Raw genomic sequence first — 19,043 nt, forward strand, 5'->3', positions numbered from 1 at the left:
AGAATCCAGAGACAGAGGCAGAGGAAATGCGTCAGGGAGAAGCCCAGGAGAGGGAAGCAGGGAATCATAACCTATGAATCGGTATGGTTAGAAGTGGGAAGAAAAGGGAGGGACAGACAGAGGTCCCCCCCACTTATAAAGACATGAGGGCTAGAGGACATCATGATAGACCATGGACCTAGGACACGTAACACTCCTCGAGTAAGGTTCGACTGCTACTACATACGACACGCCAGGCGAGGGGAGGGGGGGGTAGGTTTTCTTTTTCTTTGTTTTTCTCTTTTCTTCGACCTCTTGCAGGAGGCAGGCAAAATGATGCTGTAGGCTTTAACCCATATCTCATTGAGGATCACTGATGTAACCAGGCGGTTTTCAGAGAGGTAGGGTGCACCAATAGGAACAAGAACTATGCAAGTAATGATGCCAGGACATGAGATCTGTCAACAGAGGGGACAATGGGAGCGAGCGAACCTTAATAACGCTTGAATATAACAGAATCTGCATTGTGGAATGTAAGACACCAAGAGTAAATGTTCAATAAAATTTGTTTAAAAAAATATGTGTGAGAGACTAATTTGTAGTTACAAGTAAGTGATTTTTCCTAATTGTATGAAGAAGGGTTTTCCGTCATCGGTAATTTTTTATAGATTCACAAGTACCTACCTCCCAGTAGATCTGACGTGTTACATGTAGCAAAACATCTAGCTGAGGAACTTTGTGGGTTGAGTCAATTGCCTGTAGGAAGAGGGGATTGTTTGTAGGAAGAAACAAGTTCAAGATTTGTAGAAAGCGGCACTATTGTAGGGTTTAAACAGACATTTATTTTCTAAATGTTGTTCACCAGATGACCAGTTTGACATGGCATAATTTTCAGCGCAGTCTAACCTTTAAAATATACCAAATGGTGGGATTAAATTGACTTGTAAGATATCCCCAGCGCTGGGTATTCTTATTGTTCTTGATCCCCTTACGACCTACCTTACCTTTCAAAACAAGTTGACAATTACTTGATGGACCTACGAAATTAGCAGTGTAATGGTAGGTCATGTAAACAAGTTTCACCTACTTTTAACAAACAACCCCAATGTAAGGCTTTGAAAAATTATGCTTTAATATGTGCATATTGCTTTTTTCTGTAGAATAATCCCAGTCTTGCATTGAGGACTATTTAAAACGTTTGTGAATCTATAAAAGATAAGAGTTCTGAAAACTTTATGTACACGGACCTTATTTGTACTCAATGTAGTTAACGAGTGTCAGCCCCAGTCTCTTAAATCGTACAAACCTCCTTCAAGCCTTTTGACATGATCATTGGCACATCTTTTTCCACATGCATGTAGAGAGAAAAAGGAGCTGTGTACGAATTGTGGGAATGGAGCCTGTGAGCCTACTGGCCCACCAACTCCGAAGCTTCAAATATTCGGCTTCAAAGCCCTCTAAGAGCTATACATCTGCTCTGAAAATGGCCATTCTTTGCATATCAGCAAAGGGATTGAAGAACTAAGAGTACAGATTTTAGCTTGAGGATTATTGCATATGCTTTATTGTGGTTCTTGAACAAGCATTTCTTGTCTGTTTTTGTTGTCTTTTGGAAACTAGCTAACTAAGGTGTCCAGTATGCGGTGCAGCCTTCCAGTCTTCACTTTCCTGGGGAAGTTGGTGGATGCGATACCATCCCTTGCAGAGATGTTTGTGGTTGAACATGGTAAGTGTACAGTGGTGAATGAAAGCATCACACAACCGTAGAATAAACAGAGGTTTGTTCGAGTAGCAAGACACACAAGAGCAACATGAAAAGCTGTACACATGCATTCCACTGTATGCTTAATTCACCCACATGTGTACATTTTCATTTCATTTTAATCACAGCAGCACTCTCTCAACAAGACACATAACCCGGTAAGATCTCATTAAGCACTTGAACATGGTTCCCTTTCTTTGTTTTGTTTGTTCAGTGAGAACAGTTGACGAGAGGTGTAGTGGCCCTTGTGAGGTTTTACACCTATACCGGTTTTCCTCATAAATGTGTCTGCGTTTCTAATTGATCTGTTCACTCTTCAGGTCACGTTTCTTTGACTGTTCTCTCAGTGGCTAATTATGCCATTCCCTATCGTGGGTCTTCCTCCCCAGTAAAGATAGGAGACCTTGTGGTGTATTTAGTGACTCTCAAGCATTCTAATTATTGCTGCATTCCATTGCAACATAGTCTGCAGTCCTAGGGTGAAAATACTAATTAGTGGGGTTTCTGCCCATCTGACTCAATTTTCCTTATTTTCCCTTCAAAATTAGTTAATTGAGGAGGACTTTACTATGGCATATTGCTTATTGTAAGTTTTAATTGTATGTACCAATGTATAGACAAAAATGTTGAGTTTAGATAGGCATCTTAATTTTAAGTATTTTAGAGATGCAGTGAAATGGCTTTGGTGTTCAATGCTTATGAATTTTATTCTAGTTATCCATGATTGAAAAGGAAAAGCTACTTTTACTATATGTGCTACCTTAGTCATAGAAAAGCAGTCCCATGTTAAACTTAGCTGGAGTTCTTCAAACGTGCACATTAGTAGCCCATCCTCATCTTTTCAAAAGACCCAAGTTTCAGCCGTTGTCAGGAGAAAGCACCATGAACACCAGTCCCTCTAGAGACCACCATATCTCAGATTTTGCAGCACAAGGGTGAGAGGATTTTTTTGATAGGTGAGTCGGATGCAGAGAGGAGGGTAGATTGCATGCAAATCTATGAAAGATGCCAACCCTGGAGAACTATTGGCATTTTCGTTTGCCAGCATTGTATCTTTTATAGATGTACATGCTTTAATCAGAATAGCGAGCATTCTACAATACATTTATACAAGTATACAGTATATTTTGGATGTTTGGAATAAATAGACTCACCTTATTGAAAAAATTGCAGAAGAGCCACCTACAACAATGCTATTCCTCTCCATTGCTGTATCTAGGCTTGTTGGGTACAGATTTCTGTTTTTTTACAGGTTTCTGCCCTGCCAATGTCTGTTATAGGTATTACATTGAACAGGGCTTTCCATGTTGACACACTCCTTGGTGAGTGCATCCTCACAGAATTTTAGAGTGGGCACCCTGATTTAGAATGATAGAATGTTATGACTGTAGCCACACAAAGGGCTATCCATTGTTTTGAAGGGGTTGTCTTTTTATTTTTATTTTTTAGGTGGGCACGAATTCCACCAACCATTGGTCAGATTTATGGAAATCTTTGGTTTGGTTAATATAGTATTATAGCTCCTGTTGTCCAAAGTGTGTTGCACCCGCTCAGCTACACCAGTCTGATTTGGGAAAAAAAGTCACTGCTGGGTCATTTAGATGGAAATTGGTTGCCACTATTGAAATACACCAGTGATGTATTCTCAATGTAACTCTATCCTTATGAAACTGGAGATCAGGTTCTTTATTTGTGAATTTTTTTGTAGTTGAGTGGCTCTCTTCATTACTGTTATCATTTAATGAAGTGCCATCTTCAAAGAGAGACATTTTGATACTGCTTTGTGGACAGATTCTAAGGGACTTGTCATTAACTATAAGAAAACGGTATTTTTTACTGCCACAAGACTGATGGTTGTCTTACTAGAGGGGAACCCTGAAGAGTCCTTATAGAAATTCCTTAATGACTTAGTTAGTCTAAAGTGCCTATTGATCAGCAGCTAGCAAAAAGCAGGATATGGTTGCCAGATATACCTCGATTGTTGCATGCCTCAGACTTAAAAAAGCAATCTAATGCGGTAAAGTAGAAAGTAGATGGAGACTTTAGTTATTGCACCATACCAGAATTGTTTCCACTTGCTCGTAAGACTTAAAGATTGATGAGGTTCTGCCTTTAGACAGAATTTATCTGCATTCCTTTAAAATATCTAGGAAATGGTATTCATTTTTCTCAGGAGCCATGTTGCCAAGTTCAGCGATACTGATTTTGGGTGCAGGACTTGGCCTTCCCAGAAAGAGAGAAGATTGAGCAGTAGTTTTAACTGCATCAAAGGTTCCTCTGGGAGAAATAAGAGATCTACGAACCAGAGTTGTCTGGGCCATGACATGGCTATAAGCATTAGATGGCACAGCTTTTGTGTCATTTTGCTGAGTATCCTCCGGATGGAAGGAAGTGTAGGAAAACATATGTAAAGGTCCCTGAAGGAGAACTCTTCCTGCACCAATACTATCCTGAGTACAACATAGATACCCTTGCACTATAATGCAAGGATACCTATGTTGACGGAAGACTGTAAAAAGTGTGACAGTGAATTGAGAGAGAAGAACTGTTCAATTGTTTTGCAGATATAGCACAATTCTACTTTCTCAAGTTGATACAATTCACCTCAGCAAATTGGTTTGCCGTGCTGTATTGTGCCAATTGTTAGTAAATCTATTTCTCTGTTCCAAAGTTATAGGTGTGTGCTGCACCTGAGAGCCTATAATGAAAAACGGTTTTAACAACCATTATAGCCTGTGGCAATTGTCTGGAGGCACTGACCTCATCGTGAAGTGCTGTGCACAAGGCAAATTATGTGCATACTAAGGGCTTGGCCACATAATGGGGCTTAGTTGTGAGAAGGAACTGATTGACCTTTCCGTGAAAAGCTGTGGAATAGGGAAGGCTTTGCACAGTGGGGGCTTGGCTACTTGGGAGGGAGGCCACCAAACGCTATGGCTAAGGCTACACGTCCTGCAAAGGGGGGCAAATCTCATAGAGGACAGAGTGAGTGTGTGAATATGGTAGGCTCACTGTTAACATGTGTGCACAGACTGAAGACTGTGTGTAGTAGGGGCTTGGCCATCTCATGGTCTTGAGTGTCTGAAGGGACTGGCTTCTCTGTATAGAGCTGTACATAGGGCAAAGACTATGTGTAGTTGTGCCGTGGATGTCTGGAAGGACAGGCTTCTCTGTAAGAGCTGTGCCAAGGATAAGTGTGTGTGTGTGTGTATTGGGTGAATGTTTTTTAGGTTTCAGTGGTGTGCTTTTTATTTTTTATTTTTAAAGGGGTTATAGTTTTTACTCAATAAATCCAAATAGATCTAGCCAGATATATAACATGTATTTCCTAATACATTTTCAGTTTGCTGAATCTGCAGGAAAGTTTCCAAAGAGACAGTACCTTCACTTTGGTTCCTTCTTGGAAGGTTGTGTGCCGATCTGTCAAGCTAAGGGCAATGACAAGGGAGGCGGGATATGGGGTGTCTAAAAGTGCTATTTTCAATTTTATTTCTGTTAGGAAGTTTTGGTCCCTGGTACAGAAAAAGCGCCTTAACGGAATTACACCAAATACGGCACAAAGTTAGAGCATGATTCACGGATTGGGTTTTTGGTGTAAATTCCTTTCGCAGTTTTTGATAAATTTGCATTTACAGAGAAGCTCTCATTTGGCGTGAAGGGATTAACTCTCAGAAAAAGTTACAGATATATGGACAGTTGAGGATACGGGGTTATCCTTGTTTTGCAAATTAAAAAAAATAAAAAAAACCCTTGGCCTGGGAAGCTTTTTTCCTGTCGTACTGTTCGGATCTGCTGATCCAAACAAGAATCTGCAGGTTCACCAAGATCTGATTGCTGATTCAAGATTAAAAGAAAATGGTCCCCAACTCCTGACCAAAAAAAAAATCCTGAAAAAAGTGAATATAGGGAGACCGGGTGGCACAAACTGACCCCATGATCCATGGTTTAAATTTTTCATTAAATGTGTTTCCCACTGTTGACCATGTGCACTATGAGTTAGACACTATGCCAGTTCTGTGTCCAGTCTTCTGTGAGCAACCAGCGCACAGTGCACATAACCTTTGTCAATGTTCAGAAAAGATTAGCCACTGAGTTTGCACTTTCTGCCAGGCCCTAGGAACAGTCCTTCACAGTTGATTAATACACACTCCACACAGTTCTCAGTTGTGTACAACAGTGTTTAGCCTTTGGCCATGCTTACAACTACACCTTGAGCTAAATCGCCTGTGAGTGGACGTTTACAGTGTACATCCTTGAGCTGTAAGCAGTCAAGCACAATCTCCAGGCCTGCACCCAACCGTTCACAACTAATAAATCCCCACTTTACACAGTCTTTGTCTATAGCACTGGGTTTTGACTATTTAACAAGGCTTTGTGCAAGAAAAGAGGCTTTTTACAGTTTTAACCCCATTTTATGCCCCTCTTGACTATGAGGTACTGGTGTAATAACTCTGAAATGCTCGAGCCATGCCATAAAAATACTCCTTGCATGTGCTATGACCCTTAAAAAGGTGACTGTTTGGGGGCGTGGCCAAGATGGCAGAGTGAGCGGACGTGTTCTCTCCGAGCTCCGCTCCCGCTGGGCCTATAGCACTTACAACAGTACTCACAGCTTTCAATTCCCCTGTCGGAGGCTTCGTTTCTGCAAAGTGCACACAGGAGGAAGCAACGACCCATTCTGCTTGCCAGTACCTGCTCGTTTGAGCGTCCCTGGAACGGCTTGGATCTCTGGCGCCCGTGGACAGGTGAGGCCGGGCCTGTTGCGTGGCCTGCTGGTTAGGGTGACCAACTGGCATGGGTCCAAATTCAGGACGGTGAGTGTAAAAATACAGGACAAAGGGTCAAAATTTAGGACAAAAATTCAGGACAGGAGGTCAAAATTCAGGACAAAACTTCGGGACAAAAGGTACATTTTACAGACACATAAGAGGAGGTCGCGCAATAGTATATAATTAAGCCCATCCATATCCAAACATATTCAACCATTTGCAAACCTATCCATCATGTATCCTTCCATCCACCCTTTCACCCTATCCATCCCTCCATCCATCCTTTCACTCATCCATTCATTATCCATCCATCCACCCTTTCACCCTATCCATCGGTACACTCATCAATCCACTCTTCCACCCATTCACTCATCCATCCAGCCTTTTAGCCTTTCACCCATCCAGCCATCCTTTCACTTACTCATCTATCTACCCAGTCACTCATCCTTCCACCCATTCACCCTTTCAATCATCCATACATCCTCCCTTTCTCTCTCCATCGACCCCTTCACTTAGCCATCCTTCTTTCCACCCATCCATCTACTCATCCACTCATGAATCCATCCATTGACACTATCGGTCATCCATCCACCCTTTCACTCATCTACCCATCCTTTTGTCCATCTACCCTCCTTTTCACTCACTCATCCATCCTTACATCCACCCTTTCACTCATCAGTTCATCCATTCACCCTTTCACTTATCAATTCATCAATTCATCCATCATTTTACTCATCCATCCACCCATTCACTCACACATCATCCACCCTTTAACTCATCCCTCCATCCTTTCACTCATTCATCCACCCTTTTACTCATCCTTCTACCCTTCCACCCATACATCTCTTTTTACATTTTGTCTTATCCATCCTTCCACTCACTCACTCACTCATCCATCCATCCTTTCTCTCATTATCCATCCATTCACCTCTCATTCATTAATTCAGCCTTTCACTAATCTATCCAGCCATCCACCCATCCCTTCACATACTCACTCACTCACCTTTTCATTTTAATTATGAACTGAGCCTTTGTCTGCAGAGTTGCAGACAGAAGAGACCCATCAAGAACGTCACTCTTGCACTAGTTCCTAAAGCAAGGGGTGGGGCGGGGAAGGGTTCAACTATGCCCTTGCACATAGGCAATCTGAGTCATGAGTCATGCATGATGCACAGCGCCAGGCCATGAGGTGACTGTGACATGGTGTTGTTTCCAGGGCTTTAAGTGGGATGAAAAAACTGGGGGGTTTCTCCAAAGTGGATGTTTGATGTGATTAAGGGCGCGGCTTTAAACACCTAAGCTAAAAATCTGTGCTTAGTATTGTGTACCGCCTGACTGGTATTTTGCATCTTCTGTCATTGTATCCATATAACACAACAAGTAACGTTACACCTGCACAAAGTCAGAATTATTGGCTTTGTCAATGGTTGTTAGTTTCATAAAATAAAAAATCAGCAATCATGGCTTCCTTTGATAATGAAAATGCATGAGGTCTAAAATGGCGAGACTGTCACCCTAATAGCCTTTGACCCCAGTGGAATGAAATGAACGTATCCTTTGCCACGTGCAACCATGCACACAGTGCACCATAAAGCCCCCGTCTCACCTTTTATTTTTCACGCTAACCAATATAAAAAATTATTTCACAAGGGACTGGACAAACAAAGCTTTACTAACACAACGCATCGGACAAAATTCCACAACTGTATGGAAAGAATAGTGCGATCCTAAAGAAGTACAGTGCACCACAAATGGTAGAAGGGCGCAAATGCTGGGAACAGAACTGGTCAATACATGGACTAATGTTCCAGGGCGCTAGACGATTTCCAGAGCAACCTAAATACACCGTAAAAACCTCATCACTGCTTGACCTGGCTCCATTCTAAACTTGTAAACAGTCAAACCTGGATGGCTCAAAATCAAATATTCTAGTGGGGTGGCATACTCAAAACTTCACAATGTATTATAAGTCCTCTGCATTCAGTGAAATGTTAAGAGAGAAGAGATAATCAATAACTCTCCTTGGATTCACAAATTATGGCGAAATCAATCTTCATTCAATAGTATAATGCTTTATTCAATAGAGTGAATATATTTAAAAAAAAGAAAAAAAAACAGGAATCAGCCTTGCGAACACATTTTGTTCCTTACAGAAACTTTGTCATGGTAAAAGCTATCGTCGAAGGGCCAAAAACACATATCACATGGCAGTTCCTAGACATTTGAACTAACTCTCCGCGTTACCTCTCTAATCTTCTCAAACTAGCTGGCAGCCGGAGAGGCTTCCTGAGTGAAAACTAAATTGTTCTAGAAACGCCCAGAAACAACGCCCCCCACACACACACACCCCCCCAGGCAGTCTTCTGTCTGACAGAATGCCCTGCCCCGCACAGAGGTTGTAGGAGGCCGGCAATATGCTTTGCTGCCCAGACTGCCCCATTGTCATTCTGTATGTGGCAATCAGCCGCATACAGAATGACAAAGGGCGGGTGGGGCTGCTCTTGTGCTCGAGGAGGAGTGCGAGGCATCCCCATCAGGGGCTGAGGCTTCATGCAGGGAACAATGCTGTTCCCTGCAATACCCAAAATTACGGACAAAAGGCGTCCGTAAAAAGGATTTTACAGAGTTAGCAGTTTTATCTATTTTTCATGGATTTGTATTAGCATGCTGTAGGAAGGTGAGATTGTCTCAACGAATCACTTGCCAATAATGCTGTCACTAGCTAAGGTTGTGGCATTAACCATTCAGAGACAGTGACATGAAGCAGCCAGGGACAGTGAGCATATGTTTCCCGTGTGCTGGGTGAGAGTTTACAAAGACAGAGGCTGTTGCCCCCATACTGTCTGATGTTCACAGCTTTTAAGTGCCCATCCCATCATTAGATACCCGTGATGTCAGCTTGTGTGGATAAACGTAGGGAAGGCAGTTAACTCACACGTTACCTTCGTCTTGCTTTATTATGCTTAGCTGTTGGAAACACACTTCTAAGCCAGAAAGGACCCTAGTTTGGCCCAATTGAAAATCACAATAGGATTTCATGTCCATAAACGCCAATTTCAATGCCTTGTTACCCATGCCATATTTTCCAGCCTGAGAAACAGATTTAGGTGTTGCTCTTCTTCGCTCAGTCTTTCCTTGTAGCCTAGGGGGTTTGAAATGTTCGCAAATTTTGGTCCTCGAGCTGAAAGATATGTATCCTTCAGAAGCAAATTCTCATCTGTTAGCAGTCAGCTTTAAATATTTTGCCCTGCCTAGAAATCATGCAAACCTCGAAGCAGCAGCAATTTGGGAACCATAAACACTATCAATACATCACCTTTCTTTGGACAAAGTGGAAAATGAAACCTTCTTCGTGCTAGGAAAGACACTCTGTTTTCCGAAAATACATCCACCTTTACCTGCAGAGAACATATTCTTCCATTGTTTATAAAATTATGTTCAAGGAATGAAGGGTATAGATGGATTGAAGAATTAAAAAAAAAAAAAATGCTATGGTTCAGTTCTGGCTCTACAATGTAGGTTTTAGATCTTCACACAATTACGTTAGGATGATCTGCAGTTGCATCGCAAAGAAAGTTAGGAACATCATTCACGTATAAGCTGAACAGCAATGGGGCCAAAAGACATCCTTGCGTCAATTCGCTTTTGGTAGAAATCTCCTTTGTTAGTCTGCTCTGGTTTTCTGAGTAAAGTTGCAAAATTATTGCTGTTATTTACGGGTTACAGAACAGGATCCATAATTTAGCCCACTAAAGCTAGCTCGCAGGGGCAGGGCACCTATAACAGCGAAGGGAGGAAGGGGGGGCTCTGGCAGCGACGGGAGCCTCCCCAGAGCTGTGGCGGAGTTACAGGGCGATCTGGAGGCAGAAGGGTACAGTAAGGGTACCTCTGCGTCAGTCGGTACAGTAAGGGTACCCCTGTCCGGCACAGTAAGGGTGCCCGAGCCAAGGTCCGGGAGCCGAAGGAGGTTCTGGGAAGACCGCGACGGCGCCCCGTTAGTCCTTCGGGCGGTTGGGGGGCCTGACCAACCGGGGGTGTGCCATAACACGCTCCGCCCCCGTTAAAAGGGGCGGGAGTATTAGACAGATCACGTGATCCAAAGGAGGATCTGAAAAAATGTGCCGCACTGCCGGGCATCGACCCACCGTGCGTGCTGGCTCGCAAGGCGGGCGGAGCAGCGAGGGGCTGCTTGCCCTGGATCGCCCGTAAGATAACCCACTCTATCGTCATACTTATGTTGTATGAAATAAACCTGCAGCAGTTCTTCACCCATAACGAATGTGTCAGTGTAATCTTTGGGTGACGTCTGTGCATACGTGTTGAGTGGAGCGGATGACGGTGTGGTCACTATGACAAAGGGCGGGTGGGGCTGCTCTTGTGCTCGAGGAGGAGTGCGAGGCATCCCCATCAGGGGCTGAGGCTTCATGCAGGGAACAATGCTGTTCCCTGCAATACCCAAAATTACGGACAAAAGGTGTCCGTAAAAAGGATCCTCACGGACAACGGACGTGAGGTCCCAATTACGGACGGTCCTGCGGCTCTGCAGCTGCTGTCGGGCCCCTGGAGGGTGTCTGGTCGTTGGCGCTGCACGGACAGGCCCGGGGCGATTTCTCACATCTGCACCCTGCCCCCGACAGTACTTAAGAGGCGGGCACAGAGACACAGCTCCGGGCCGGAGGCGCGCCCGCGACGGCCTAGCAGTCACGTGGGCCCTCTAGAAGTTGATGGGAGGCGCAGCTTGAAACACCTGAGCGCCCTACAGTTCGCCGGCGACCCCCGACCCCGCACACAGCTTGCCGGGACCCCTGCACTACCCGACGGCAGGTTACGGCCTACTCGAGGCCGGTGGAATACAGGAGGACCCCAGGTCACCTGCCTCCTCTGTGGGTGCTGAAGCATCCGACGTGTGGCGGCATCTTCTGGAGACGACTTGGAGGATCTCCTGACAAAAAGAATGCTGGGGCTGTGAGCGTAGCCACCTGGTCAGGCATGCTCTTGTGGAGCCGTGTGGGCCCAGTCGCAGATAGGGCCTATTGCAGCGGGGAGCTACCGCTTTTCCTGTCCTTGACTGGCCCCCCTCTGTGCGCTCCCTGTCCGGCTTGGTGTGGCCCCTTGATACAGGTTGAACACTATTGGGAGTAGGGGCCATCTTGATAGCACCATTCCCGCGCAGTGTCGATGGAAGACAGGGGGACAGACTGAGCAACAACGCCAGTGCCCCACGAAGTTCAGTCTCTGCTGTCACTAGTGCACGGGCCGCCCCTGGGAGGGAGTTGGTCGTTCTCCGTTGCCACCTGCAGTGAAAATTGCGGAGCGGAACCTCCCCTGTGGCGAGGACGAGGCGCGGCCATTCCTCTGAGAGTGGTTGATACTGGTTGTACACTAGTTGGAGCAGGGGCCATTTGGATAGCACTACTCTCGCGCATGGGCGATGGATGACAGGGAGACAGGTTTAAAGCTGCGCCAGTGCCCCGCAAAGTCTACTCTTTGCCATCATTAGTACACGGGCCCCCAATGGGGGGCGTGTGGGACTGACCGGTTTCCGTTGACACCTCTAGTGACAATCTCTGAGCGAGAACGAAGCACAACCCGCGCAGCACGGAGGCACAGCATTCATTCTTTTGAGAGTCGAGGTCCCCCCCCCCACTTCACCGGCAGTCTCCCCTCTCTGGTGGCCCTATACATTGCTTGGACAGCCTGACCTGCTTACTCCACGATGACTACGGCCAAAAACAACAAGCATTTGCAATGCAATAGGTCTCGCATTTACAAGAGTTTGAGCTATTGACATTATTTATGTGTTTTGAAAACCTGCATGCAGTGTGTAAACGCGCACTTTGTACTTATAGTCCTTGCTTACGAGAAGCAAGGCTGGCAGTAAAACAGGCACAAATGCGAGATCTATTGCATTGCAAATGCTTGTCCTTATTGCATGTGAGAGCACTTTGAAATATGTGAGGTCTGGTGTGTACTATAGAAGCGCGTTTCTTGTGTCTGACTTAGACTATAATGTTGCTCCATGTAAGAATCTAGGCCACATACAGGGTGCACAATGACAACTGACTTGTCTCTTAACTCACTGATGGCATTGTGATCATGTTGAAGTAAGGGGGGGCATGAATATTTTTTGGTTCATGCTTAAAAACTTTTAATACTTGTCTCCCAATGCAGTGATATGATCTGATGTACTAAGATAAAAATACTCACTTTTTAAAATTCGAGTCTTCATCATACTTTTATATGGTGTTGGCTAAACAGTTTATGTGCAAACATTTTCATGGCTCGGCTTGTGCACAGACTATTAGAGCCAAGCCAGTCCCTTAGCTCAGCTCTCCTTAATTTGTTGGCTCGCCCACCTCTTGAATCCAAAGCACCCTATGCTTGACATGTGCATAGAATGGTGGATGCTGTGGTTGCATGTAAGTGTACATGCCGACTGCTAGCATTACCCCAGTCCCACCCCCCTCCTTACCTTAGAATTACCCCCAGGCGTCAGACTGGATCCGGAGAATTTTTCATCAGCAGTACCCCTGCGTGTCGAAAAGTGGCGTTGGTCAGCTCCGTGTTCGTCGTCGGCATCGTGGTCGCCGGGATGACATCCTGTTGGTAAATCATGCCAGGTGGCATATGCGGGCTCTGCAGTGGGACCTGAAGTTCCAGTGGGCACAGCATCAAGGGAATCTATCCGATATCATCCAGATCTCGGAGGGCACTGCACATCTGTTGCAGTGGTGGCTAACAAACCAGGATTGGGTCAACAGCAGATCCCTCTCCCTCCCCTTTACAGCAGTTACAGATGCATCACTTCTGGGAGAGGCGGAGATCAGAGGCCTCTGGTCTGGTCTCTGGCGGGGTCCGGGCCCCACATTAATATTCTGGAGCTCCTGGCAATTCGTCTGTCTCTAAAGGCATTCCTTCCCTCTGTCAAGTGAAGAGTAGTGCAGGTGTTCACAGACAACACAGACAACACTTCAGCCATGTGGTATTGCAACAAACAGGGCGGAGTGGGGTTGTGGACCCTATCTCAGAAGGCTCTTCGCCTCTGGAAGTGGCTGGAACATCAGGACATGTCCCTAGTGGTTCAACGCATGGCAGGTTCTCTGAACGCCAGGGCGGATGAACTCAGCCGCCGGTGCTTGATGGATCACGAGTGGCGTCTTCACTCTGAGGTGGTGCAAGGTCTCTTTCAGCAGTGGGGAGAGCCTTGGTTAGATCTATTCGCCACCGAAGACAACGTGCAATGTCTGCAGTTCTGCGCGTTGGAATTTAAGGCAGCACTCGCTCGGCGACGCTTTTCGTCTTGAGTGGAATTGCAGTCTTCTATACGCCTTTCCGCCCATACCACTTCTGCCCAGAGTGCTGAAGAAGATCAAGCGCTACCGGGCCCAAGTCATTCTTGTGGCTCCGGACTGGGCACGAAGAGTCTGGTATCCCGAGCTCTTAAACATGGCCATCGATCCTGCCACTTCGGGTGGTTCTTCTGTTTCAACAGCAGGGGACGGTCCTTCACCCAAACCTGTCCAGCCTCCACCCCCTTGCATTGAGATTGAGCGGCGACAGTTGACAGCTTTCGACCTTCCTCCTGTCTGTCTGTAATGTACTCTGTAATGTAATCTTGGCAGTCAGGCATCCCTCCACCAAAATAGTATCTGCCTGTAGATGGAACAAATGTGTGGCATGGTGCGCAGCAAAGGCTGTGGATCCCCTTTCTGCCCCTCTTTCAGAGGTTCTCCTCTTCCTGCTTTCTTTGGCCCAACAGTGCTCTGGTCTGGGCACTCTCAAAGGCTATCTTTTGGCCATTTCGGCCTTCCTGATCAGTCTTCTCTTTTCAAGTCCTCTATTGTAAATCGCTTCCTTAAGGGCATTACTCATCATTTTCCTCCTATTCCTTTTGTAATGCCCCAGTGAGACCTGAACCTTGTTCTGACGTATTTGATGTGTGCGCCCTTTGAGCCACTGCATAATTGCCCTCTGAGACTCTGACTCTGAAGACTGCCTTTCTGGTTGCCATCACCTCTGCTCGCAGGGTGAGTGAGCTCCAGGCTCTTTCTTTAAGCCTCCTTTCCTTGCTGTTTATCCGGACAAGGTTGTCCTTAGAACGCGACCTTCTTTTCTTCCCCACCTTCTTTCCGCCTCTGCATCCTTCTAAAGAGGAAGAACGGTTCCACCGTATGGATCCAAAACGTGCGCTTTCATTTTATTAGGATTGCACAAGACAATTCCGGGTGGATGATCAGCTCTTTTGTTTGATATGTGGGCGCCAAGAAAGGTCGGGCAGTGCAAAAGCGCACCATCTCTCGATGGGTCGTTCTTTGCATAAAGATCTGCTATTCCTCAACGAAACCTCCAGTAGGGTTGCGCTCCCATTCCACCTGGGCGGCGGCGGCCACTTCTTCTTTGGGACTTGGAGTCCCCCTTCATGATATCTGCCAGGCGGCCATGTGAGCTACATTGCACACGTTCACTAAACACTACTGCCTGGACAGCCAAGTCCGAAGAGACTGCTTCTTTGGCTGCTCTGTTCTTCAGGACTTCCTGGTGTGAACTTGGTTCGCAGACCCACCTCCGGGATTGGTATTGCTGGGGTAAGGAATCCATAGCTAATAGTATCTTTCAGATGAACAAGTTACTTACCTTTGGTAACGATATATCTGTAAGAGACATATATTAGTTATGGATTCCTTACTGTTGCATTGTGCATTGTTCACTACTTTGTCCTCTCCCCTCCCTGTCATCAGCTCTGCGTTCTGGAATGTTGACAGACGACAGAGTGATGACTGCAGAGACCGGACACTCCTCCCGGATCTCCTCGCTGACCTTCATTTATGTGTTGGAATTGTTACAATAAACCTTCAGCTTAAATCTACTTCAAGTGGAACTCCTCTTTACAATTTGGCAACAGGTTTCCAACACATCTGAACCAGCATGCCAAAAAGTTCTAAATTGCTACGTTTTATGAGCTACATTCCTCACACCCACCAACCACTACTGTTCTGGTGGGCCATTTCGTCGTCACTCTGCCGAAGGTCAGCAAGTTCAAAAGAGTCTACGCTACGAAGACTTGTGAATATTTGGGCTGGTTTCCAGCGTTCATCATTCTTAAGTGACAGCCCCTGCCATTACCACCATGTTTCTCCCACCACCATCATCCTTTGAACTTTCACCATCATATGGATTTTGAGGACTTGTTATACCATCCATCCTCATCTGCGGCACCCCTTCTCCACCTGGCTCGCTATGTGGTTTTCCCACCTGCCCTCATCACGCTAGTTCTAATGCATAGTTTGGTGCAACCATGAGTGTTTCTTTTTGTTGTTTCTTTGTGCGCTCAACACTAGGACCCGCAACGTTGTCACGCTTGGCATGCCGCAACGCACCTTTGCCTTCCATTCGACTGGCCAGTGCCAACCGCCGCACAGCTCCAACTGACCTCCAACGGCCACTCTGCAACTGCCACCCTGCAACCTTCGCAACTGCCTCAGCTGTAACTAGCATAAGTTATCAGCTGCCGACGGTTGCTCGGCGACGCATCTCATCACTTCAACTACGTCATCAGCGGCGGCCATCTTTAGAAGAATTCTCAGCTTACAGTCTGGCTCCTGTGACGTGCACACGTTGCGCATCAACATCAGCGGCGGCAAGAAGTACGCACCCCGTGCACCAATATAGCTGTTTGTTTAGCATAGCCATTCTGCGAAGGCGATCAAGGAGCCACACCCTAATGCCAGACGTTCTTCTCACATGTGTTCCTGGAGCCAGTCGCTTCCTCACAGTAAGTCTACCTACTGCATGATTTCCTCACTGGTGCCATCTACGCTGATTGGCACAGCACTTCTTCATTACTTCTTATCAGTGCCCCAGCTGTTAAAATTCGGTAACGCTGCACTCTGCATCTGCATCACGTGTTCCTCTACTCCATAGCTATTCATGCGCAATTCCTCTCCTTGTTGCTCTGCTCACTTCAACCTTTTTATTATCTCCTCATAACATTTCTGGTCAGCCGTATTTGCTTCTGCAAACACCTACATGGTCTCTGGGTACTTGTTGAATCTCACCCCTCCGCAAACCTTCCTACCAGGGGGTGGTGAACCCCTTCTCCAATGGGAAGAATGGAGAGAGCATTTCCTCAATTTTGGTTCGACATTTGATGATGAGGAAGAGTTCATTGCTGATAATCAATATAAAATTCTACTACATTGTCTAGGCGCAGGGGATATCAAAGTTTTCAAAAGCATAAACAAAGAACCCATTGCAGCTGATGAGGGTGACGTTTACAGCAGTGGCATCGATGATTTAAACAATTACTACAACAAACCCACAGTTTGCGTAGCGGTGGACAGGTACAAGTTATTCCATAGGAAACAGGGTAAAGAGGGATCCATTGAAGATTACGTTGCAGAGTTAAAAAATCTAGCCAGTAATTGTCGCTTTGCAGGGCTTCATGATGAATTTATTAGGGATCAAATAGTGATGCAGGGGTCCAATGCAAATATCCAAGACAACCTATGGGCAAAAGGGGAAAGCCCTTTGCAAAGTGTTATTGACATTGCTAGAAGAGCAGAACTTACAGGCTGTTGTGCCAAAGCAGTCATCGCGGAGAACAGAGAAGGGAAGTTCGACGCCACCGTAGCCAAAGTAGGTGATGTCAAATTCAAACAAGGCAAGAAACGGACCAGTAGAAGGTTTGGCCGAGACAAAACTTTCAGTGACTCCAGTAATTCAAAAAGATGCTGTTATAGATGTGGTAATTCGAACCACCTTGCCAAAGATATAAATTGTCCCGCCAAAAAACAAAAATGTACATTCTGCGGTGTCATGGGTCATTTCCAAAAAGTATGCCAAAAGAAACACTCTAAGTCAGTCAAGTTTGTTGATGTTGAGCAGGACCCCACGTCTAACTCATCTGATGAGGATGATATCAACATGTTTGTACGTAATGTTGAAGATGATTGCATTTTACAAGTTGATGATACCCAAACAGACCAGCACAGATAAAAACCTGTATGCGAAATGTCCATAGGGGGGGTAAATGTTTCCATTGTTGTGGATTCAGGTTCGCCCTACACCATTGTCAATCATACTGTATGGAAGAATACATTTTCTCCCCTCCTAGGTGATCAGTTAGAAGTATCTGATATTTCCATCAAAACTTTCACAGGGGATGCCATTGAAGTTAAAGGTTACAAGAGACTCAATTTGATTTCAAAGGCAGAACATCCGTATGTAAGCTTTATGTTTCAAAGACAGGGCCTCCGTCCTGGGGTGGTTGGACCAAGGTAAACTAGGGATAGTCCTAGATCCCAACAGTGCACAACCCATCCTCTTAGTTCAAGCCGATAAGAAACTGGGCAACACCATTCTCCAGAAGTTTTCTAAAGTATTTTCCGATACCATTGGCCTTTTGAAAGGTTTCAAGCATAAGATTTGTGTTAAAGATGGAGCCATACCCAAAATTCACAAAGTCAGGAACATTCCATTTGCTGTCAAAGAAGGAGTCACAGTTGGACAGGCTATTAAATGATGACATAATTGAAAGGGTTGAGTCATCTGAGTGGGTTGCTCCCTTGGTGGTGGTCAGGAGACCCAATGGAAAATTGAGATTGTGCATCAGTTTGCGCAACCTCAATGATAATATCATTATTGATCAGTTTCCACTACTACGCATTAACGAGATGTTAGCCCTCACCGAGGGTGTCAAGTGTTTTTCCACCATAGACCTTAAGGCAGCATACCACCAGATTCCCTTACATTCTGACAGCAGATGTTTGACCACATTCAAAACTCCCTTTGGCTGTTACCGGTTCAAGAGGGTTCCCTTTGGCTTGCGTTCACTGCCGCTATGTTCCAGAGACTCATGCATGAAATTTTTAGAGATGTAGATAATATTCTTCTAATTCAAGATGATGTTCTAGTCATGGGAAAAAACAAGGAGGAAAATGATGAAAAATTGGTGCAGGTACTAGGCATACTAGAGACCAAGGGACTCAATGCTGAGCATAAGTGTAAATTTGCTTGTTCTGAGGTAACCTATCTTGGACATGTGATGCTGCAGACAGCATCAATCCTAAGAAGGAACTGTTGGATGCCTTTCAAAATGCACCAGAAACCTAAATGCAAAGACAAGCTACGTTCCTTCCTGGGTCTGGTCGAGTTTTACTCGAAATTGTTTGAGAAATTTTCTGTTAAAACATATGTCATGAGACAACTACTAAAAAACAAAAACTAATTTGTATGGTCTGACGTGTGCAAAAAAAGCATTTCGTGAGTTAAAAAAACAAACGTGTTCCGCATCGCCCCTCCAAGGTTTCGATCCCTCCTTATGCAATATTGTCACCACTGACGCCAATGGTAAAAGTTTGGGAGCAGTACTCACACAGAAAGATTCCAAAGGCAATGAGTGCACGATTGATTTTGCCTCTCGCTCTTTGACGCCCACAGAGGAAAGGTTTTCTGTCATCGAGCGGGAGGCCTTGGCCTGCGTGTGGGGGTTGGAACATTTCAGGCAGTTCATATGGGATAACAAAGTAATTTTA

At 45.4% G+C, this 19,043-nt stretch overlaps 1 protein-coding gene across 1 annotated transcript in view; it reads left to right on the plus strand.

The window, feature by feature from the left end:
• The window catches only part of MEI1 (meiotic double-stranded break formation protein 1), a 2,222,673-nt gene that overhangs the window by 316,032 nt on the left and 1,887,598 nt on the right, over positions 1-19,043 (plus strand). Inside the window, exon 5 of the mRNA XM_085599901.1 lies at positions 1,600-1,705. Coding sequence (XP_085456027.1) covers positions 1,600-1,705 — 106 coding nt within the window. The remainder of the gene's footprint in view (positions 1-1,599; positions 1,706-19,043) is intronic.

The sequence above is a fragment of the Triturus cristatus genome, chromosome 4_2 (genome assembly GCF_964204655.1).
Source record: "Triturus cristatus chromosome 4_2, aTriCri1.1, whole genome shotgun sequence".
Classification (NCBI taxonomy): domain Eukaryota; kingdom Metazoa; phylum Chordata; class Amphibia; order Caudata; family Salamandridae; genus Triturus; species Triturus cristatus.